The sequence below is a fragment of the Bicyclus anynana genome, chromosome 19 (genome assembly GCF_947172395.1).
Source record: "Bicyclus anynana chromosome 19, ilBicAnyn1.1, whole genome shotgun sequence".
In the NCBI taxonomy this organism is placed as follows: domain Eukaryota; kingdom Metazoa; phylum Arthropoda; class Insecta; order Lepidoptera; family Nymphalidae; genus Bicyclus; species Bicyclus anynana.
In genome coordinates, this window is record NC_069101.1 from 13506823 (window position 1) to 13531905 (window position 25083).

General features: G+C 38.6%; 1 protein-coding gene across 2 annotated transcripts; it reads left to right on the forward strand.

Moving 5' to 3' along the window:
- Positions 1 to 358: 358 nt before the first annotated feature.
- Positions 359 to 23894, forward strand: LOC112056770 (protein bicaudal C). 2 transcript variants are annotated; one of them, XM_052887464.1, is made up of 20 exons: positions 359 to 628; positions 848 to 992; positions 1109 to 1152; positions 1234 to 1303; positions 2015 to 2094; positions 3512 to 3574; positions 5848 to 5997; positions 6564 to 6674; positions 7696 to 7821; positions 8231 to 8449; positions 10175 to 10343; positions 11264 to 11677; positions 12821 to 12879; positions 14100 to 14193; positions 15611 to 15706; positions 16913 to 17043; positions 18102 to 18221; positions 19018 to 19180; positions 20457 to 20576; positions 21013 to 23894. In XM_052887464.1, the coding sequence occupies exons 1-20, from the start codon at positions 548 to 550 to the stop codon at positions 21117 to 21119; spliced, it is 2562 nt and encodes an 853-aa protein (XP_052743424.1). In that variant the 5' UTR covers positions 359 to 547; the 3' UTR covers positions 21120 to 23894. The 2 variants fall into 2 exon arrangements, with proteins under 2 accessions (XP_052743424.1, XP_052743425.1); XM_052887465.1 differs by lacking the exons at positions 359 to 628; positions 848 to 992; positions 1109 to 1152 and having other exon boundaries at positions 1256 to 1302; positions 2013 to 2094.
- Positions 23895 to 25083: the final 1189 nt, after the last annotated feature.

A 25083-nucleotide genomic window follows, 5' to 3' on the forward strand; every position in this document is an offset into this window, starting at 1 on the left:
TTTAGTTTAAAATAATTATTAGGTAGATAGTACGCGTCCTAGGTTTTAGGTACCGACTTCCTAGAATTAAAGAAATTGGCGCCGTCTTGGCGGCGACGACCGCAACGTTACGCTGCTCTGATTGGTTAATCCAAGACAGGCCTCCATGTCTGCATAAATAATGCGGATTAAGGAACGTTTTTTCACAAAAACAATTTAATATTTTGTAATAAAAGTATTTTTTTATGTTTTACATTAAAAAAAATAAAAATCATTAGATAATCAATCATTTTTAATCTGCGAAAACACGAAATTTGTGACAGAATAAATAAATATACCCTCGTATTTTTAATAAAAAGTTAATTCCAAGTTCTATAGCTTTATCGTTTTAGTTGGGCTTGGGAAAATTTTAAGTCAAGTCATTCTGCAATTAAAATAGTATTTTAAATAGTTATAGTTATTAGTAGCTATGTACATAATATATTTTATTTTGTAATTGATAATAATTTATTAATTTTAATGACTCGAAGTTTTTCAATTTTATATTGAAATAATAGATAGTTTTGCTATGGCATCAACAAATTTTTTAGCGGTTAAATCGCACCTCTCGCAATTTAGAAATAATTCTGATAAAGATACCATAAGTGAAGTAAGTATACATTTGAAATTACTATTAAATCTTTGGTTATTCCAGAAAATCTCCAACTTTTGTTAGCATTCCACGCCTCCAAATGAGATGTCCGCCATTTTGACAATAAGTCTTAAATTACATCAGCGTGTATTTAAGACATTTTTTCTTGTAGCTAACCCTTAAAACAGTTGAGTATTATTCTTCCATGATTTACTTTAGTAACGAAAATTTTTACAGGCTTCCGGGAGTGGAACTAGCAACTCGGTGACGTCAGCAGAAGACTTACAAAAATTAGCAGTAATACTTGGATTAAATAGTCCTGAGGATGTTTATCAAGAAAGATTTCGAGTCGATCGGCGACGATTGGAAGCAATGCTTGCAGGTATGAACAAATAATCACTTTACGCTTTTAAAAGTGATTATTTTTTCAAGAAAAAAATTACTTATTTTTATAACCTAAAAAAGTGTGATAATTCATGCATCCATTATAATTTGCAGAAAACCTCGAAGAATCCCAAACTGCACAAGCCTTTTTTCATAGGGTAAGATTAACGAAGTAAATTGAATGATTAGCTAGTCATCATTGAACAGGATGTGTCTAATCCACATGTTGATCGTTGTAGGTCATGAATGATACAAACACGCTAATAAACTGGCCCGCGCGACTTAAAATTGGAGCTCGCTCAAAAAAAGGTAATTGACAGCTGTTTTTTTAAGAAAAAAGATTAATGCGGTTTTTTTAATTTTTTTTTAGATATTCCAATGTTTTTTTGAGATTTTAGCTGAGAAATGAAGATTTGAAAACTTCTAAATTTATATTTTATATAAATTCAAATTAATAATATAGTACTTGCTATGTAATTGTAGTATAATCATTAATTAATCAATGATAAACATTTGAAAAATACTTTTAAATGTTAATGATGAACATGTACCTTAAATTTTATTTTCAGAATTGTTAGGAATATCGGAACGTATTTTCAAAAAATAACGTTCATAGGTATACATACACATAGTACAATTTGGCGGGATGGCGCCAAATAGACTGGCGCCAGTCTGGCGCATAATCAATTTTATTTCAAAATTTTGTTAGAATTTCTTTGCGTTTCCGTTAGTCAATACGCAAGTTTTGTAATCAACTTAATTTAATATATTTACATATTTAAATTAAATGAATTAATCATGGTTTTAATGGAAAATTGTGATGAAGTTATTTACAACGTTATTAGAAGGATTCGTGATAATAATTTTGTAGAATTTACCGGTGAGAGTCGTTGCCTTTGAAAAAAATATAAGTGTAAACATTGGTTGAAATTTTAAAATTTAAACGTGGATTTTATTTTTGTGTAAATGTGAAAATCGTGTAAATTGTGTGAAATTATTTATTGGATTTTTGTGATGCAGATCCTCACGTCCGAATCGCTGGGCGGCCTGACGATGTGAAACTAGCACGAGAGAAGATTATGCAGCTATTGGATACTAGGGTATGTTTTCCTGTAATTATTTATCTTCGATAAACATTCGGTGAAACTCTTACCTAGGTGTTTGAATACTAGATCATCACAATGGACCAGGTCTCCATCCATAAAGGATATGGAATTTATAGATATAGTTTAGACTTAAAATTAAAATACTAGATAGGTTAAACGTAAACTTTGTTAAAACTCACGAGTCAAGTTGCAATTAGTTTTTATGTAAAATGTTTTTCAAGTAGATTTTAATGGTAGGGTAATATAGCCTGCTAAGTATGATGAGCCCGTACAATAGCCCAATTTATGAGACAGCTCTTAGAAACTTATTTTGAGAGAGCCGCCACCCACCCCAACCAACTAGTGGTTAAAAGTTACAACTACACCCCCGATCTAAACGCCGCGCTTTTGTAGATATAGACGCCCGAAAAACGTCCTTTACGATCCAGACCATGACATAACGACCGACAATGCTTCCCATCCCAGGCAACACAAACAATTTACCTAAGCAGTGTCTTCGCCGCCGAAGACGAGGTCCCCGATATCTGACGTCATCTAATCGTGAGCCACGAGACGCCCGGACTGGGGCTTTTTTGGCCTGGTAACTTCCAGAATGGCCCTCTAAGCCGAGGACCGAGTTCTTACAGAGTCGTTCCGCCCACATCTTCTGCTTCTGCCTTTGGGCCCCGTCAAGCGATGCTTCCCCGGTGACGCGGTCCATAAAGTCAGCCGTTGACGGTCAATTATTCTCACGTTTCTGCAACGCAAACGGTAGCGAAGACATTTCATAAGTCAAACCGTCATGCACGCAGCGAGCAATACACGATCAGTTATAGTCGTGGGTGCTGCAGAAACGTGAGAATAATTCATCGTCAATGGCGTGCATTAAGTAGTAGACGTCACTTACACAATCAGGAAAAAAGTATGATGGGTTTGGACGTATAGGTACCATAACCTGTAACTTAACATTTTGAGAACCTGTTACAATGGTTCTTATTTAGGTACCTTAAACCGTTTTAAGCAGTAATTTTTCAGTTACCTGAAGTTTTAATTAATTTATAAAGAGCACTCAAACATTAATTACCAAACTACGTTCTACTTTGCTCTCGAAAACCTGAGATGTGATTGTTAAGTCTCTTAACATAGGGTAAGTACCTATAAGCAACATCAATTGTATTCCAGACCGGAACATAACAAAAGCTCCTTAAACTTGGACAAGCATGGCTCTTGTCTTTAATCTTTCCGAACGGACATTCTATTTTCAAAAGCTCTAGTGGATAGGTACTATTAAAAAAAAAACACCTGTCAACCGTACCGTACCATACCGTTTACAAGAACCTATGTCAGAGTTAAATTTAAAAAAAAAACTCCTCCAACTCGAAACACTGACCGGGCTGATTAAAAAAAATTGACGGCCGTCGTGTGTCCGCAGGGTAACCGGGTCACAATGAAGATAGACGTCAGTTACACCGACCATTCGCACATCATTGGAAAGGTGAGTGATATGTATTTATTAATATTAATTACGCTAATTAGGCCGTGTATAAGGATGACTGATGGTATTGGAGCAATCGTTAATCGTTATTATTAATCGTCCAGGTAAAAAATTGTAACGTTCTACGAACGTTCAAAGCAGCCTATAGAAAGATTGCCTGTTTGTATATATTTATACCCACAGATTAAAGAATAATAGGCAGATAGAACTTACGGAACACGACGTTGTCGTAGCCGTTTCGAACAAAATTCAAAAACGAATGCATTTTCGAGTCAGTACGACACGAAACGTCGCATCAGTATTTTTCAATATTTTTCAAGAAAAATTGCGTTCTTAGGTTTTTAATTGTTTTAAAAACTGTTCACAAAAACTAAAAAAATTAGATGGAGTATTTTTTTATAGGTATTATTTGATTATTATATTAATTTACGTAATTGTTGTAAGTGTTAAATTTTGAAATACAAATTATGTAAAAATTTTGTATATGCTGATGTCAAGGAGACGCGTATTTTTTTTATGAGTTTCATCGGCTCACCACGCTGCTTGTAAAGACTCATTCTGGATCATTCTCTATTCTGCGTTTATACCAAAGAGACTTAAATACAATAATTACAATAATACTTATTACAAGATTTAAATAAATCTTGTAAGATTTCAGATTTAAATAAATATCTTAGTTTTTTTTTTACTCTTAATTATTTATGTACCTATCAAGATTATTTTACGCATTAGATATGCCTAATATGAACTTTCTGTCACTTTTTATACAAATGTTTGGCGATACGTCTTTGCATGTAGGGTATTGCTAGCATAGCCGAAGCCTATCCAGACTAGCCAATTTATAGAAAATATAAAATCTTCATTGACTCGAGCTGAGAATCGAACCCAAAACCTCTTTTGAAAACTGCAGCACAACCAAATGCGACAGAGGTCGTCAAAGTTCCATTAATACTATCATTTAGACTAGACGCACTATTAAGCAATATTAAGTTTTTTTGTTACGCTCATCTTGTCATATGTCATATAATTAGGTACCTATAGATTTATTTAAAAGATAATTTCAGAAATAGATAAAATATTACAACACGCGAGCCAAGCTGCGATCCATACTTGTTTTATACTTAGGTATATCATAATCATAACAGATTTTTTTTTCACACAACACATCGCAGCTAGGTATTAGCACCCTACCTTGCTTGACTGCACTACATTTAGAAATTATTTAAAAGAAACAAATTACAGACTACGACACTAGAAGTGGGTACTAATGTGTTATTTAGCAACAACTGACGGCCTCCGTGGCGCAGTGGTATGCGCACTGGATTTACAAAACGGAGGTCCTGGGTTCGATCCCCGGCTGGGCCGATTGAGGTTTTCTCAATTAGTCTATTGGTCTGACTGGTGGGAGGCTTCGGCCGTGGTTAGTTACCACCCTACCGGCAAAGACGTACCGCCAAGCGATTTAGCGTTCCGGTACGATGCCGTGTATAAACCGAAAGGAGTGTGGATTTTCATCCTCCTCCTAACAAGTTAGCCCGCTTCCATCTTAGACTGCATCATCACTTACCATCGGGTGAGATTGTAGTCAAGAGCTAACTTGTAAAGAATTAAAAAAAAACTCACTAATGTGCACAATTGATTTAGCTATTTATTTAAGATAGGCGTATATTTAAATAGATTTCAAAAAAAAAGGAGGAGATTCTTATGTGTTTTTATGATTATTATCTCTTAATTTGTTATTTAACAATAAATTACGTTTGTTCTAATTGAAGATTACACCCAATACTATTAAATTTTCAGTAAAATCTGTTCATAAGTTTGGATATAAAATCTAAACGACCCAACCAAGTGCTGATGTGTGGTGCATACATTCAATATAAAAGGTTTCTTGCTAGTAAAGTTACACACTAAAAGCGTAAAAATAAAATATCATCATCATCATATATTTAACAACTCATATTCGGCTCACTGATAAGCACGAGTTTCCTCTCAGAATGAGACGGGTTAGGCCATTAGTCCACCACGCAGGCCCAATGCGTATTGGCAGACTTCACATACGTTGAGAAATAAGAAAATTCTCAGATAAGCAGGTTTCCTCACGATGTTTTTCCTTCACCGTTTGAGACACGTGATATTTAGTTTCTGGATATAACTGAAAAGTTGGAGGTGCATACCCCGGACCGGAACCTACGGCCTCCGGAATCGGAGGCAGAGGTCATTTCCACTGGGCTATCACGACCTATCTATTATTTTATTATAATTTGTATCTACAGGGCGGATTGACTATCAAACGCGTGATGGAGGCGACGGGCTGTCACATCCACTTCCCGGACTCTAATCGTACCAGTACGCAGGAGAAGAGCAACCAGGTGTCCATCGCTGGGGACATGGAACATGTGGAGCGCGCCAGGGCTCGCGTACGGGTTAGTACGCTCTGACTGTTTAGAAGTGTTCTGGAAACTAATCGTGTTCAGAGTACACCTTAAAATATCAAGAAAACGCTATGAAAAAGCAGTTTCCACGATAAACATTATTTTTTTCCGAAATAGCCGGCGCCCCTTGGTTTTAGCTGCGTAGTTCCCGCTCCGTGAGAGTATGGCGATAAAATAGCCCATGACACTCACAAATAACTTAACTTTCTTGTGGTAAAAGAATTTAAAAAATCGATTCAGTTGATCCAGAGATTACTCCCTGCAATACCACAAACTTTACCTTTATATGTATAATATTAGTATGTATAGGATTATAGAGATAGGTATGAACGCTTTTTTAACGTCCGTTAAAAAAACTCTCGTGCGAATGAGGGCTAACTCACTAACAACGAAGTTTCCAAGAAAACGCACGATGTCACATCACAGCGCTGTAACGTTGCAAAAGCTGAGATCGCAGTCAAGTTCTAACCTGTCATTGAAAAAAAATAATCCTATTCAGCATCACTGTTAAGATTGTCAACAATGTGACTCATCTCAGTATTGCTTCACGCTGCCAGGCACTGACCCCGCTGGTGTTCAGCTTCGAGTTGCCCATAGCGACAGCGCAGTCGCAGCCCGACATCAACTCGCCCTACGTGCACCAGATACAAGAGCAGTACAACGTGCAGGTGAGAATGTGTTATCTATTTCATCATCATCATCATCATTATCAGCCGATGAACCTCTACTGCTGGACATAGGCCTCTTGCATGGACTTCCAAGCACAACGGTCTTGAACCGCCAGCATCCAAAGGCTTCTGCAATCCGCTTGATGTCCTCAGTCCACCTAGCAGGGGGTCGCAATTCCAACACCTTGGGTCTCCAACGTCCATCGGCTATATTTGTCTATTTATTTGTAATGCTATTTATACTAGTCAATCGTGGTTTAAATATAAAAACAACAAACAATGAACAAAGATAAAATTCAGTACGTGCGGGTGCCGGGTCCTTCGTGTGGCTCCCAGCGAAGACCGAAACTTGTGACCAATGGGTAGGGTTAAGGAATTCTTTTAAAATCTGTTAATACTCCCCATCTTCATCCTTGTTGTTTTCCCTGTCCAGCCAAACCTGGCAACATCCCACCAGAGCACCCCGTCTTTACACCCGTTCTAATGTATAGAACTAAGATATAATTAACAAAATCTTAATATATAAATGCGAAAAGTTATTCATCATGAAATGTCGAAAACCGCTTAATGTACAAAGCAGAAATTTGGCAGGGAGGTAGTTTATAGTTATTAGGTATTTACTAAGAACGGATTTTGCTATAGGGCCGGAGTATAGAGGTCTAAGGGCGGAAAAGGCGAGGGCGTCCGCTAGTATATTAATAATGTAAAAAGACTTTATGAGACTCGGAAAAATAATGGTTACACTCACGCACTACTAAACGCAGAGTTGGTCGACCCCTCACCAGCAGAACTGGCGACATCAAGCGAATCGCAGGGTTTCGCTGGATGCAGGCGGTTCAGTATCCTAAAGTTTGGAAGTCCCTACAAAAGGCCTATGTCCTGCAGTGGACGTCCATCGGCTGATGTGCCATGTTAAACAAAATATAGCACAAAAATATGACTCTTCAAATGCCTTATACTTCTGCAGTAATGTTGGGTTCGCTCGGCTGCTGTTGATGATAATTTTTTGATCTGTTACCAGGTGATGCTCCGCAACCGTCCGAAGCTCCACGCGAACCTGCTGGTGGTGAAGGGCGTGCAGTGGGAGGTGCAAGCCACCATGGAGGCCACCACCCTGCTCATGAACTACTTGTGCGGACAACTAGCGGTTAGTCAACAACGATGTTTTTGTGTTTTGAGACTAGCAGGGTTCTTTGGGTGAAGAAGTACACGAAAACCAAGCTGTTACCTGTTCAATGTTTACTATTATTATTTAGTCTTGTAACATTGTACTGGAATTTTTAAATATTCATTAATAATACGTACTTATGAATCGTTTTCTTGCCCTTTCCCATCGCCTAAGTACATACAATTTTGCCGCACTACTATCGCAAAAAGGTGCCCAATAAAACTAAATATTTTAGTTTTCACAGTAACATGCAAGAAACTTTGGTTATGTTTCCCTAAATAGGTATTGGAAAAAAAACAGAATTCCACGCGGATGAAGCCGCATAAATTTCAAAGTACTTACAAATGTCAATTAGTCTTACATTTTCAAAATTAATAATTTCTTACAGCCCCAGACCCAAGTCCAAATGTCCCTGGAGATATCGCCGATGCACCACTCCGTGGTGATAGGGCGCGGCGCCGAGCAGCTCAAGCTCATCATGAAGAGCACCGGGACCCAGATCATGTTCCCTGACGCCGAGGACCCCAACATACCCATGCTGCGCAAGAGCTGCGTCACCATCACCGGCCAGATCAAGGACGTCTACTCGGCGAGGCAACAACTGGTGGTGAGTTTTGTTCACACATCATCATCATGAAGGTCACTGGCAGTCAGATCATGTTTCCTGACGCCGAGGACCCCAACATCCCCATGCTGCGCAAGAGCTGCGTCACCATCACCGGCCAGATCAAGGACGTTTACTCGGCGAGGCAACAACTGGTGGTGAGTTTTGTTCACACATCATCATCATGAAGGTCACTGGCAGTCAGATCATGTTTCCTGACGCCGAGGACCCCACCATCTCCATGCTGCGCAAGAGCTGCGTCTCCATCACCGGCCAGATCAAGGACGTCTACTCGGCGAGGCAACAACTGGTGGTGAGTTTTGTTCATACATCATCATCATCATGAAGGTCACTGGCAGTCAGATCATGTTTCCTGACGCCGAGGACCCCAACATACCCATGCTGCACAAGATCTGCGTCACTATCACCAGCCAAATCAAGGACATTTACTCGGCGAGGCAGCATCTGGTGGTGAGTTTTGTTCATACATCATCTTGTCATGTTAGGCACCTTTTGGTAATCACAAAGGGAATGAAAAGTTGTACGAAAACTCTTCATAAAACTTCTACGCAAACGAAGTCGTAGGCATTAGCTAGTATACAAATAAGTAGACAACATCCATTGTAATTCAATACGTCACACCGTATATTGTGTTATACTGTCGAGCAAATTCAGGCGTGTTCTGTTTCCTCGAAGCAATTCAATTACGACGCGATCCATCAGATTGACATTTCAAGGTCACCGGTATATAAACATTTTGTCTGTATGCCGTCATTATTATAAGCCTATTTTAAGGCCCCACTTTAGGGTCAGGTCTTTCTCGTTAAAGGAGGGGTTTTAAGCTTAAACAGTGCCAGGAAACACAAAAGTAAACATATGTACAAGTAGAAGATACTGTAGGTAGAATATGTATCAATCAACGTCCATTTAAAAAAAGTTCGTATTTTGAAATTGTTTTAACTTTCGTGTGCTCGTTTTTCTCGGTTTTTATCACTGTTTCAAGGGAAGTTGAAGATCTGAGTCATCATCTTATTAGCTAAAGAACGTCAACTGGACATAAGAGGACATAGATAGGCCTTTTGTAAAGACTAAAGTGTTTGTAGTGACTAAAGTAGTTGTAATCGTGTTCGTCGATTGGAGAGCTACGTAAAAATGATTTTGTATAGTTGAATGCTGTGAAAAACGGGCAAAAACTTCTGGTTTCGTCGTTATCAACCCATATTCGGCTTACTGCTGAGCTCGAGTCTCCTCTCAGAATGAGAGGGGTTAGGCCAATGGTCCACCACGCTGGCCCAATGTGGATTGGCAAAATTATCTGGTATGCAGGTTTCCTCACGATGTTTTCCTTCACCGTTTGAGACACGTGACATTTAATTTCTTAAAATGCACACCACTGAAAAGTTGAAGGTGCATACCTCGGTCCGGATACGAACCCACACCCTCCGGAATCGGAGGCAGAGGTCATATCCACTGGGCTATCACGGCTTAATTAGTTTAGTTATCTTTAGTATTAGATATATATCAAATCTAAGCTCGTTTTACTCAGAAAATGACAGACAATTTTGCTCGTGACTATGAGTGTGATACAGGTCCTTCTAAAATTGGTCTGAGTATCTGACAGATATATAGACAAAGGAACATCATTCTAAGTGATGAGTTTTCTCCTTTTAGTACGGAACCCTAAAACAATCTTAAAACAGTATACAAATCGTAGTAATGTTCGTACAGGGCAGCCTCCCACTCGTCGTGATCTTCGATGTGCCGGACGAGAGTCTCCAAGCCGACAACGACAGCACCAACCGACTGATGAGCAAGTTCAACGTATACATCACCGTGCGCCGCAAGCCCAAGCAGGGCATCGCCTCCGTCGTCATCAAGGGGATCGAGAGATGCGCTGGTAACTGTCCTTATTCCTCGTCATCATCATCATCATCATCATCATCATCATCATCGCCGTCACCATCATGATGTTAATCAACGCACTGTCGAGCACGAATCTGCTCTCAGAATGACAAGGGTTAGGTTAGTCCACCATGCTGGCACAATATGGATTGGTAGACTTCACGCAAGAAGATAATTAAGAAAAATCTCAGGTTTCTTCACAATGATTTTCCTTTGCCATTTGGGACACGTGATATTTAATATTTAAAATGCACCTATTTGAAAAGTTAGTGCATGCGGACGGTGTTTGAACTTACGCCCTCCCAATCGAAAGCAGAGGTCTCCACTGGGCTATCACGGCTCTACTAATATTAAAAGAGGAAATTTTTTTGAAGTAAAACTTCTTTACGTACACTTTAATCGAGTAGTAATGTGTTACGAAAATTCGGGCGATGCGTGCTGCCCTCTACGTGAAACAGTATTTGTTATTTTAAGCTGCCAATAGATGGCGTTCATAAAGAACTTTGAAACAATCCTTTTTTGTAAATTTCAAGAATTCATAGATGGCTCTTTGTTATCTTTGAAAGAAGTTTGACTTTAGCCGTGTCTTTAACAAGTACAGTTGTTTTTTTGTTTGTTTGTAGGTTCCGAAATCACTGAAACAATTTAAACCAAAAAATAGTCGAAATCGGCCCTGTTGTCTCATGTCTATTAATCATAGCACTAGCCCCGATGTTTCAAACGCGTAGTTTCCGTTCCATCGAGAATACGGAAATATAATATAGCCTATCACACGCACAAACAACGTGACTTTCTATTGTTTAAACAAGCTTTCATAACCAGGCAAAGTTTGTGAGGGAGGTAGTCTCTAGATCTACTAAATCGATTTTGAAAATTCTTTAACCAATTCTATTCTATTCATTCTTATCCTTACAGGCGACATCTACGAAGCCCGTCGCGAACTGCTCGGCGGCAGCGAATCCTCAGTCAACGCGGAGATCCCCGAGTCCTACAGCATCCCCGCCCTCAACAAAACCATGCCTAACTTCGGACCCTACAACCCCTTCTCACCAAGCCAAATTGGGCCTATGAACAACTCCCCAAGATCGCCATACAGCCTCCAACTAATCACTGATATGGCTAATTTTAACTTGGGCAACCCGATATACGGTCATAACCCACCGACCCCGGGGGGTTATCCCGCGCCGATGTCCCCGTTAGCTGTGACCCCACCGATGTACCCTGGGTGGGTGCTGCCGTCCCCGCCGCCTCGCTCTGGACCGTTTCACTTCCCGGCCATGACCCCAGCGCCTGGGCCGGTCATGTACAAGGGACAAGGGTCTTGGAATCGTGAGTATTATTTTGCTAACGAACCACATGGTAAATAAGGAGCCCATCTTCTGATAATTCAATCAGATGGTCACATTGTTCTATCCTATGTGATGGTTTTGGTGAGTTTGGGGTTTAATCTCTGGACGATATGTGTCCACCTCCACTGTTTACTTATCGCGCCAGAAATCGTAAATATTATGTATTTTAGATAAGTTAAAGGCCTTCTGATAGTTCTATCAAGGGACAAGGGTCTTGGAATCGTGAACATTATTTTGCTATTAAGTCACTTATGGTAAATTATAAGGAGCCCATCTGATAGCTCATTCAGATGGCCTCATTGGTCTATGTGATCTGTTTAGGTTGGTTTTGGGTTCGATTTCTGGAGCGGCCCCCGTTCCTGGGCCGGTAATTTACAAGGGTCGTGGGTCTTGAAATCGTGAGTATTATATAACACTAATAGGGTACATTAAACAAGTTTAAGGGTCCCATCTGATATCTCAATATTATGGGTTTTGGGCGTAAATTCTGGGGCGGACTGTATTCAGTCGGTCCCACATACCGTTCACGTCTCTCTTCCCAGGCATGACCCCTGACCCAAGCGACAGGGGTCTTGGAATCGTGAGTATTATTTGACTAATAGGTACAACAATAATAATTACACAAGTTTAAAGGTCCCATCTGATATCTCAATCTGATAGGTTTTGGGTGTAAATTCTGTATTCAGTTGGTCCCACATACCGTTCACATCTCTCTTCCCAGGCATGACCCAAGCTCCAAGGGACAGGGGTCTTACAATCGTGAGTATTATTTCGCTAATAAGTCACTTTAGACAGGGGCCATCTGATAGTGAGATTTCTGGGGCGGACTGTATCAATTTGATAGCCAATAAGCCAATAACATTGTGGCAAGCCCTTTTTATGATCTTTAATTATCTGTGTGTCTAGTGGGAGTTTTCAATATTTTCATACTGTTACTATCGCGTTGACGTAAACGCTAATTTATATGGAATTGTGCAGTAGTGCCAAGAGATGGCGCTGTTTCAACCCCTTAGAAATTCGCGTTTACGTTAACGCGATAGTAACAGTATCAAACTGCCACTAGGCCCACTGAACAATAATTAATTTATTTCTTATTGAACTAAGCGATTGTTTGTTATCGTAGCGATGTCCGGCACAGCAGAGGTACAGCCGTGTATGCAAATGACGCACGATCCGAGACACGTGAGTAAATTTTTTTTTTATCAAAAAGATGTCTTTAAAAAATACCATCATTAGTCAAGAAATTTTTTATAGAATATTTATTTATTTTAGATAAATAAATATTCTATAAAAAATTTCACACAATTTCTGATATTCTTGAAAAAAATCTTTTGTATCATCGAATTTAATAACATGTACCAGTAAGTTCTTTTAGTTCAATTTTTAACTAATTACCTGTGAGATTTACACATTTTAATATTCTATTGGGACTGTTATTTTTGGAGTTATTTTCACTTGTTTACTACTTATCTTAGAGCAGTGATACCCCAGTGGATATGACCTCTGCCTCCGATTCCGGAGGGTGTGGGTTCGAATCCGGTCCGGGGCATGCACCTCCAACTTTTCGGTTGTGTGCATTTTAAGAAATTAAATATCACGTGTCTCAATCGGTGAAGGAAAAACATCGTGAGGAAACCTGCATACCAGATAATTATCTTCATTCTCTGCGTGTGTGAAGTCTGCCAATCCGCGTTGGGCCAGCGTGGTGGACTATTGGCCTAACCCCTCTCATTCTGAGAGGAGACTCGAGCTCAGCAGTGAGCCGAATATGGGTTGATGACGACTACTTATCTTCTGTAACATCTCAACGCCTTTTTTAACTTCCCTAGGTCTCAAATTACCCTTAAAAACCTTAAGAGCCCACAAGTGAGCGTTACAGCTAGGGTTGCCAACCGTACGATTTTTGAGATCGCAAACGCTTCGAAAACAAAAAATATGCATGGGAATGACATTTGCTATCGACAAATCACGTGATCAATGATTGACATTCCCATACAATTTTCTAGTTTTCGAAGCGATTGCGATCGTAGAAAGAGAATCGTCCTGCCACTTGGCTACAGGGGCAGTTTAGAGCCTACCCTGAGAACTCGTTACAAAGGAATTTTACATTTTGTATCTATAGTGCATCGGTGAAGGAAAACATCGTGAGGAAACCTGCATACCAGAGAATTATCTTAATTCTCTGCTTGTGTGAAGTCTGCCAATCCGCATTGGGCCAGCGTGGTGGACTATTGGCCTAACCCCTCTCATTCTGAGAGGAGACTCGAGCTCAGCAGTGAGCCGAATATGGGTTGATGACGTATCTATAGTGCATACCTCAGTTAAAAAACCCTGTGCACGCCATTGGTTTAGAGTGTTAAAACATTTTCGATGTTTTGTCATTGATGTGTGAAACGTTCCAGAGCCAGATGCTGAACATGAGCTCGCAAGCCAGCAGCGGCTATCAGAGCAACTTCACCGGCAGCTCCGTCTCCATCGACACGCAGAACATTTCCGGTACTTACATAAACCGCCAACTTTACATTTAAACTCATTAACATGTTTATCGTCATTGTCGTCATCATCATCGTCATCATCGTCGTCGTCGTCGTCATCGTCATCATCATTATCGTCATCGTCATCATCATTATCATCATCGTCATCATCATTATCGTCATCGTCATCATCATTATCATCATCGTCATCATCATTATCGTCATTGTCATCAACATTATCGTCATCGTCATAATCATTATCGTCATCGTCAATATCATTATCATCATCGTCATCATCATTATCGTCATTGTCATCAACATTATCGTCATCGTCATAATCATTATCGTCATCGTCAATATCATTATCATCATCGTCATCATCATTATCGTCATCGTCATCATCATTACCATCATCGTCTACATCATTATCGTCATCGTCATCAACATTATCGTCATCGTCATCATCATTATCGTCATCGTCATCATCATTATCATCATCGTCATCAACATTATCGTCATCGTCATCATCATTATCGTCATCGTCATCATCATTATCGTCATCGTCATCATCATTATCGTCATCGTCATCAACATTATCGTCATCGTCATCATCATTATCGTCATCGTCATCAACATTATCGTCATCGTCATCAACATTATCGTCATCGTCATCATCATTATCGTCATCGTCATCATCATTATCGTCATCGTCATCAACATTATCGTCATCGTCATCATCATTATCGTCATCGTCATCATCGTCATCATTAATCATTATTAATAGCCGATCAACGTCCACAGTTTTTTTTTATATTCTTTACAAGTTAGCCCTTGATTATAATCATACCTGATGGTAAGTGATGATGCAATCTAAGATCATCTAATAAATAAATAAATAAGATGGAAGCGGGCTAACTTGTTAGGTGGAGGATGAAAATCCATACCCCTTTCGATTTTTACATGACATCGTACCGGAACCCTAAATCGCTTGGCTCCCACCAGCCAGACCTGGACCAATTAAGAAAAGCTAAATCAGCCCAGCCAGGGAATCGAACCCAGGACCTCCATCTTGTCAGTCCACCGAGCAAACCACTGCGCCACGGAGGACGTCAAAAATCGGTCGATCAACACTACGCTTTCCGGTTCGGGGTCGCCATTCCAGTACCTTGATCCTTGGCCATCATTTTCTAACACGTTAAAACATAACGATAATCTAGAGGCTCAGACTTACATAAGGACTATAGCTTGGCAACTTCATTCTCAACACTACCGATGGTCTGCGCGCGCCGGGGGGCGTGTATAGCAATGAATGAAAAACCTTATGCATCTCACTTCGCCGCACGCACGATTTCACACCCGCGCAGTCTTTCTCCCCGTCGCCCGCATATCATGGGAGTGTCTTCAACGAACTTGCTAAGCTATAACATAATGGTCATTAGGTGGTGACGGAAGCAACGTGGGCTCTCCGTCGGTGTCTCCGATCAGCAAGATACACAGCCCGTCGTCGTCTACAGACCCTGAGCGCACACAACATGGTGAGTGATTACTGAATATCCATTTTTAGGGTAGGGTTTTAGTCAACAAGGAATACCTCTAACCTAACCTAATATTTTAATTAAAATTTTTAAAAATTTACTATTTGCTCTGTATGAACCTCAATGAATTTGATGAATTGTGTAAAGTCAACAAAGAATACCTCTCCACTAACCTAATATTTTAATTAAAATTTTGAAAAAAAAATACTATTTGTTTCGTATGAACTCTTATGATTTTGATGAATTGTATGACTGTGATTTTTTTCAAAGCCTACTTGGTCCGGGGGTGTAGTAAGGTTAGTGTTCATGTACATATATCAAACATAGTTAAGAGTAATAGTTTAGAAAAATATACAAGATAAGTTTTTTTCATCCCATTTCCATGCAAAGCTAAGGAAATACGAATTTTACAAACACCCAGTTTGCTTTGGTCCTATTTGCATAGGTGGTTTATGAGCTGGGGGCTTACCTTTTTCAAAACAATCATGATATTTTTTCATCTTATCTAAGTAAGTAAATGCTATTATGTGCTATAAATGAGTGAATGATATGGTCGATAACGTCCAAAATACGAAACAAACAATAATAAGTAACGATACGAAAATACTGAATCATTACGGATTTAAGAGTTTGTGGTAAAGTCCAGTATTGAATCATTACGGATAGAGTTTTGTGGTAAGGTCTCAGTCGACATTTTTGGGTCGGTAGTTGAGGCATGCAGAAAACTTAAGACTGCCTAACTAAGGCTATTGTTGAAGTAAAACGTCTTAATTTGGCTTGATTGAAAAGTGTAATATACAGGCATAGTGAAACAGTGTTAGTTATTTTAACCAGTAGATGGCGTTCTTAGAGAACTTTGAAACAATCCTTTCTTGTACACTTCACAAACCTGTTGCGGTGCAGTTGTGTCTGAGACTCGTAGATGGCGCTTTGATTTTTTTATTTTTGAAAGAAGTTTTACTTCAGTCGTATGGTCTATAGCACACTCGTTTTATTTTAAAAAAAACATCCTCATTTTTGATATAGAGATATATGTGGATTGATTTAGACCTAAGTTAGTTACTTAACTAAGTTTTCAGTGCTGTGTTAGAGTAAAACACAGAATACGTAAGAGATAAAGGTTAATTTTTAGCCTGCTTAAAATATCTACCCAAAAATTATTTCTTTGTTAAAATTAGTAATTAAGGATTTTTTCTTATTAAATAGATTTGGCGAACATAATTTCTGACCTGCCGATAGCTGACCGTCGCGCGGTGGGCTGTGAGAAGAAAACTCTGGAAACGCTCAAGCTGTCCCCGCCTTCCGAATACAGGAAGATGCAGGCCGAAGCCAATAAGGTATAATCATCATCATCATCGTCATCGTCATCGTCATCGTCAACGTCATCGTCATCGTCATCGTCACCATCACCATCACCATCATCATCATCATCAGCCGATGGACATCTACTGCTGGACATAGGCCTCTTGCATGGACTTCCAAAGAAAACGGTCTCGAGCCGCCAGAGGCTCCTTGCCGTAATAATATGGTTTAATAGCATGCAAAATTTATGACATTTCGGAACATCGTGAGGCAAGCTGCCTAGAGGCTGCCTAATACAATATTTTGATAAATTACATTATGACTTACCATCCATGTAAGATTGTCAATGGCTAACTTGTAAAGAATAAACACAGCGATGGTACTAAGCATGAAGCTAGATGTTTTAATGAAAGTAGATTGATTGATCAATATTAAAAAAAACTTGTGAGGTGTCAAGGGACACCCGGATGGAACAAAGTTCGCTATAGCTATCATCCCTATCGATTTCGCATCCCATCCCATCCCAACCTTTTGGGGTCGGAGGCATTTTGGGGTCAGGCGGCCTTTTGAGGTTACGGGGCCTTTTGGGGTCAGGGGGCCTTTTGGGGTCTCAGGGCCTATTGGGGTCGGAAGGCTTTTCGGAACCGGGAGGGCTTTTTTGAGTCGAGGGGGCTTTTTGGAGTCGAGGGGCCTTTTGAGGTCCCTGGAGCTCACTAGCTGACTTCAGGTCACGACTTACAACTATAAAAAAAACAATACCCTCCATCTTACGCAGTCGGGTAAATAGTCGTTACAATTTTTTGGTCTTAATTTTTTCCGTCTAAGCCCCCTTTCCCAACGCGTGATAAGGAACTTCATTCCAACAAGATAAAATAAATAAATTAGAGAATAATAAGCTTGAATGTAGAAAAATTTATGTATGTCCTTTGTAGTTCACAGCCCTAATCACTTTTTCAGATAGCATGGGTACGGTGACAGTCAGTTCAGATTGTGACGTTCACAATACGTACTATTGTCGTGAAACGTGAATTTCAAGAGTTAAACGCACTGTCACCCGCACCATGCTACATGTAACGAACGTTTACCATTGCAGGCCATGCACGAGCCGGTGGGCGGCGGCTACCGCGTGCCCAACAGCCGCTGGTCCGGCTGCTACTTCAGCCACACCTCGCCCGGTACACTCAGCCTCAACGACGCTGAACACATGACCACGGTATCTTACCTCATTACCCCTACAATAGGGGTATAATATAAATAAAAAAAATATATAAAAAAAGAAATATAAAAAAAATATATAAAAAAATAGGCTATTTGCCTGCTTGTACAGCAGCAAACTTAGAAGATTTTTTGCATAAAGGCAGTTTAGATGCCTAGAAACTCTAATCACATTTTGATTTGTGAAAATGATCTCGTAATTGTAATATTTTTATAAAACAAAATTGTATTTTCAAACGCCAATCATAAACTGGAACGTCATTCGCTACAAGGCATCGGTTTGTGATTGGCGCTTGCTGTGACGTGATATAACCACATCACTGCAAACGCCAATCACACTGTATATCTATGTATATCTATGAATGACGTCACTTGATAATGTGTTTCGGCGGCAAAAATTTTAAGTAGCTATTTTTTCATTTATATTAATTTTTTTACTGGTTATTATTGGCGGGACAAAATAAAATATAGCTTATAATACTTCCATAATTCAGTTTAAACACTGTTTACAAAAGAGGCAAGTGGCCTATCGCTTAGTATGCCTTGAAACCTTGAATCCTAGAATCGAATAGTATGCCATGAACTCTATACTATTTTACTCTATATCATTTTAATATTGATCAAGAAACAAACGAAAAAAAAGTTATTAAACGAATGTCTTTTCATATTAGATTTATTCAATGTATTGTTTTTTAAAAAAAGTTATGTTTATTTATTTTGCCCGCACCTGTACAAACTGCAATCCTATTCATAATTATTAACTAAATGAATATTTTTTATTATTATATTGACAGCCCGAGAAGGGTTGGAATAGATCGGAGCTTTCCCGCCCCAACATAATGGTGACGTCACCGCAGCAAGCCACGCCCTCGCCGTCGAGCTCGCAGACAAAGAAGCCGTGCCGCTACCAGCAGCTGTACGACCTGCTGCGGGACACCGGCATGGGCAAGTACATTGGTGAGTAGCAGCAGACACAACAAACTACACTAGGCTACATCATGGTGACGTCACCGCCGCAGCAAGCCACGCCCTCGCCGTCGAGCTCGCAGACGAAGAAGCCGTGCCGCTACCAGCAGCTGTACGACCTGCTGCGGGACACCGGCATGGGCAAGTACATTGGTGAGTAGCAGCAGACACAACAAACTACACTAGGCTACATCATGGTGACGTCACCGCCGCAGCAAGCCACGCCCTCGCCGTCGAGCTCGCAGACGAAGAAGCCGTGCCGCTACCAGCAGCTGTACGACCTGCTGCGGGACACCGGCATGGGCAAGTACATTGGTGAGTAGCAGCAGACACAACAAACTACACTAGGCTACATCATGGTGACGTCACCGCCGCAGCAAGCCACACCCTCGCCGTCGAGCTCGCAGACGAAGAAGCCGTGCCGCTACCAGCAGCTGTACGACCTGCTGCGGGACACCGGCATGGGCAAGTATATTGGTGAGTAGCAGCAGACACAACAAACTACACTAGGCTACATCATGGTGACGTCACCGCCGCAGCAAGCCACGCCCTCGCCGTCGAGCTCGCAGACGAAGAAGCCGTGCCGCTACCAGCAGCTGTACGACCTGCTGCGGGACACCGGCATGGGCAAGTATATTTGTGAGTAGCAGCAGACACAACAAACTACACTAGGCTACATCATGGTGACGTCACCGCCGCAGCAAGCCACGCCCTCGCCGTCGAGCTCGCAGACGAAGAAGCCGTGCCGCTACCAGCAGCTGTATGACCTGCTGAATGGAGTACCGCGAATAATACGACCTATAGTAATTTTCTGTGACGTGTTCAAAGATTACCCGCAATTCCCAAGAATGTTGACAGGTTTTTAGAGATAGTACCGCATCCTACAATCCGCTACACCCTGAACTGTGGTTAAGCCTCATATGTCTGCAGTTTTAATAATGTAATAGTAGATAATGAAACGGTTGCATAATGACGGTCATTAAAGTACGAGGTGCATTTTATAAAAGGAACGAAGTGAGTTTTATAATAGAGACACGAGTGCTTTAATGCCAAGTTATGCACGTTTCATACTTTACTTTATCTAATCTCATGAAATAGGTATCTAACAAAATTAAATACTACTATATTTTCCGCAACTTAGATTGGTGGTGAGCACTTTCCAATATATCCGGGAGAGTTTGTTCCACATCAGAGCTCGAGTCAGTGATTTTGCTAAAAATACAAAGATATAAAATGCACTTAAAATATAAATAAAACACCGTTTCAGATCTGTTCCGAGAGCACGAGTTGGACATGTCGACATTCGTGTCTCTGTGCGAGGCCGACCTCATAGAGCTCGGCGTCAAAGCCTTCGGCGCTCGTAAGAAGATGCTGTTAATCATCGCCGGTGAGTACCGTCAAAGTGTCTTAATTATCATCCATTATCATTAAAAACTCATATAATGGGCTCACTGTAGAGCACGAGTCTCCTCTTAGAATGAGAGGGGTTAAAGCTTGGTCCTTTCGCCCCGTCACCCGCATATCATGGGAGTCATCAACAAACTTGCTAAGCTATAGGTTAATAGTCCACCGCAATGCGGATTGACAGACTTCACAAACGTAGAGAATTAAGAAATTCAGGTATACAAGATTTGATCAAGATGTTTTTCCTTCACCGTTTGAGACACGTGATGTTTAATTTCTTAAAATGCACAACTTAGAAGTTGGATAGAGGTGCATTCAAACCTGCGCTCTCCGAATCCAGGATAGAGGTTTTATCCACTTGGTTATCTTGTCAGTACAGCCTCTATAATATTAGTATCTTATTAACTTTTATTTCGCAGACTTGCAAAAACAATCGAGCGCCTTCAAAGGCAATAGCGCTCCGAACGAGGTGAAAATGAACTCTCCCCCCCAGTACAACACTTCGCTGGCGCAAAACAAGTGGTAGACTGCTGGATGTGTCTACAAACACGACATGATATATACTTATGAGATTAACCCAGTGTGAGCGTACCTCTACCCTATTGGTCATATTATTTGGCATTATAGTTCGCTTTATGGATCGCATCAAACAACTGATCTGAAGTTCGTGCAAATGCAGTCGTCAAACATGTCAAAATAGACAAACGTCTGTCTATTTTGTCATATTCGTTACACGCAAGGTTATTTAGGGCGAACTGTATACCTAAAAACATTAAAAATGTATTAAATCTTGATGATATGAATGCCATGTTAGCTGCATAATCAAATAACCGATGGGAATTTCGTGCAAATGAGTTGTAAAAATTAGATAGCTTCGTTACACAACATTATATTTTGACATATTCGTTACACTACAAAGTTATTTGGTGCGAACTGTACTTAGAACATTATAGAAGTATTAATAAATCTTGATAATACCAATGACATTTTAGCGGTTCATTGCGTGTTCGAGAAAATCAAATAATAATTATTGATTATTACGAAGCTTTGGTGATGAAATCAAACCAATGATGTTGTAATGTACTTTACGAAGCAAATTCACTTGATGTAATTTGTTTGTTTACAATGTATGAAATAGTACTACACTTTTTCTCATTATATAGTCTAAGAGAGAGCGGTAGAGCCGAGAAAAGTACGAGTATTTATCTCGTTCCTGCTCTCGAATAAATGATTTTAAGTTTTTATTTAATTTTATAAAATTGTGTCAGAAGGAAAGTGTGGGAAGTTTTATATGAATTATTTTTTTCGACTAGCAATACAAAATAATGTGTGACCAATGCACGTAAATCTTGATGTGCGACATTTTTTTTAAATTTAGAAAGTTACACGCAAACGCAATAATTCCAACAAAATTACTTTAAGATATGATACGATTTTTAACAAAGATTTTTATAAGTTTTTAAATAATTTATTTTTTAATTGACTTGAATAAGATTCCAGGGTCAAATAACTTAAGAGATTTTGTTTTTTGGAATTATTGCAGAAAAATACGCTCACATCTAAAAAAAAGGGTTTTAAAATTGTATAAAGTTTTAATTATCGTCTAAAAGACTATTATAATTAATCTCATAAGTGTTTTTTGTAACCTAATGTTTTTACGAATAATCTCAAATAACGTCAACCGTCAAAACTGTTTATTTGAGCTACAATAAAATAAATAAAAGTCCATAGTATAGGTTAATATAAAACTCAAACAGTTTTGATATTTTACGTTATTGGAAATATAATAAGCAATCGTATCAAAGCTCAAGACTGATTGACTAGCGTTACAGTAACAAAGTTACGTATTGAACTCGACTGAATGTAATGTTCAAGACTGGTAAAATAATATCAAAAATTATTTTGTTTGACAAAAAAAGCATGTGTTCTTGGGGCAAGTTTTGTGCCCAAATTTAGAACCGTGACCAGTCTACGAGCTGGTAAGTGATCATAATTGATTTTTAAAAGTTTTTTTTTAATGTATTATGAGTTTTATTTTTTTATAAAATATTTTATCTAAGCTTAAAGCGATTCGACAATTAAATGATCTCTCATAGACTCGAATATTGTTGAAGTAAACGTGCCTGGTGCCGTTAATATATTAGATTTAAGTTTTTTTTTTATTAGAATTAAGCAATCATTTATTCGCGGGAACTTGCATGATTTTTTTAACTTACCTCCTTTTTTTTGAAAAGCATTTTAAACGAAAACATTGAATATTTAGACAGTTTATGAATCATTATTCTTTTAATATAAGTATATCATCACAGGTTTTAATTTTTGATTACTATTTTTTACAGAAGTTTTCGTGTCCATTGTTTTGTGCAGTGTTGCCAATTGATAAATCTTTTATCGTCATATTTTGATTAATATGTTTTTAAAAAGACAAAATCATAATTGGCTAGTGACAGTCTCAATTGAAAAGTATTGTAGAAAATCTTGGACTCCGTTTGACTCAAATCAGAAATCTCGTTTACGAGGACCATATATATTTTCAGCAACTATTAATAGTGACAAATGACGTAAGCACACTTATAACATGCGACGCTTGGGCGACAATTCAAATCGTAAATATTTTAAAAACTAAAAAAAAAAAATTAGTGTGCCATTGTTTTTAAGATATCACAAAATATCAAAAATGTGAATTGACGTCGCAAGAGTCACGTGGCGTGTTGTGAATGTGTTTCCAGCCTTTTGGTCGCATTGCTGAGAGGATTTTAATCGATTAACATTTTTTTTTTATATTTACTTTATTATATTTACAGAGATAAGTGCATTTCTGATTTTAACCCCATTAACATGCTAATTTATGAATGCTATTTTTTGTGTTTTTTGTTTAGGTTTATATATTTGAAAAATACAAAAAGACTCAAGTTATTGTTTTGGTACATAATGATTGCGTTCTTTTAAAAATCTTTCATGATCAATTAATATATTTTAATCTCACCATTGATGTAATTAATGTCACCATTGATTTATGTATCAATTCATAAACTTTTTTTTATATTTCGCTTACGAGATCTTTTTTTATATGTAATTGTTTTAATCATGAACATGTGATTATGATTTACAGTTTTAAAGTTTGATTACGTGATGTTTAGAAATTAGTTTAAGTGATTTTGATAATTTAAGTTGAAAAAGTTTAGTAGTGAATGTAATATTATAAGGCATTCGTTAAAAATATGAGCTAGAAGAGTTTAATTATTCGTTCGGTTTCAGTTGTTTTTTTTATTAATTTTTAGATTTTAAAGAAATTTTGCACGATCGGTTTTTTGCTTGTCCGATTAAAAGTTTTCAAAGTATAGAAATTTTGTTTTCTTTCCACCCTCATAAATCCTTGTTTTGACTACGTTTTAATTTTATTTATTTATTCAGCTATCCTGTTCGTTTCATTCATAAAATGAAAAATAACAGCCATGTGCGTGACGGGTCCCGGGCAGTGTAGGGTTTCGTAGATTAAATTACCATTTCAAACCCACAGATTAAATAATAACAGATACTTTCGAACGAATACTTTCTCGAGTCAGTAGGTACGTTATGAAGTGTCGCATCAGTAATCTTCAATATTATTCAAGAATAATGGCGTCTTATGTTTTCAAAAATTTTTAAAACTGTACACAAAAACTAAAGAAATAAGGTGGAGTATTTTTTTATTGGTAACTAGCTGACACCGCGCGGTTTTACCCGCGTGATTCCGGTTCCCGCAGAAATACGGGAATAATGTATAGCCTCAAGCCTTCCTCGATAAATGGGTTATCTAACACAGAAAGAATTTTTTAAATCGGATTAGTAGTTCCTGAGATTAGCGCGTTTAATAAAACAAACAAACTCTTCAGCTTTATAATATTTATTTGTAATTATTGATTATTTATTAATTTACGTAATTATTGTTAGTGTTAAATGTTGAAATTATTTAAAATTATGAAAAAAGTTTTTATTTAAGAATGTCAAGGAGATGCGTGACGTTTGTTATTTTTATGGGTTTCATCGGCTTCACCACGCTGCTTGGAAAAACTCATTCTGAATCATCTATACCATACCATAATAATTCATAAATGGATTCCTTGATTATAAAATGGTGCGGTCGTAACTCACATCCACAACATTTTTGATGAGCTATTTACAACAATACCTCACATTAATAGATAAATGAGTAAAAAAATCATCCTTTGGGTTTATGGGATATACTAACTTACCATGAAAATATATTTTTCAAGGCTATATTTTACGACTTTGTAGGTATTTTTAAGTACTCATGCTAAATATTAGCTTTCTCATAGTAATAGTCTCTGAGCTAAGCTACAGACGGACATGACGAACCTGTTCCTTCTTGACTACGCCTTACGGAACCCTAAAAACGTTTGTATAAATCTAACGTATTTAAATCGATTTGAATCGGACACACAAGTCTTTAGTTGCATAATTTTTATTCTTTTTAGACGATACAGTAA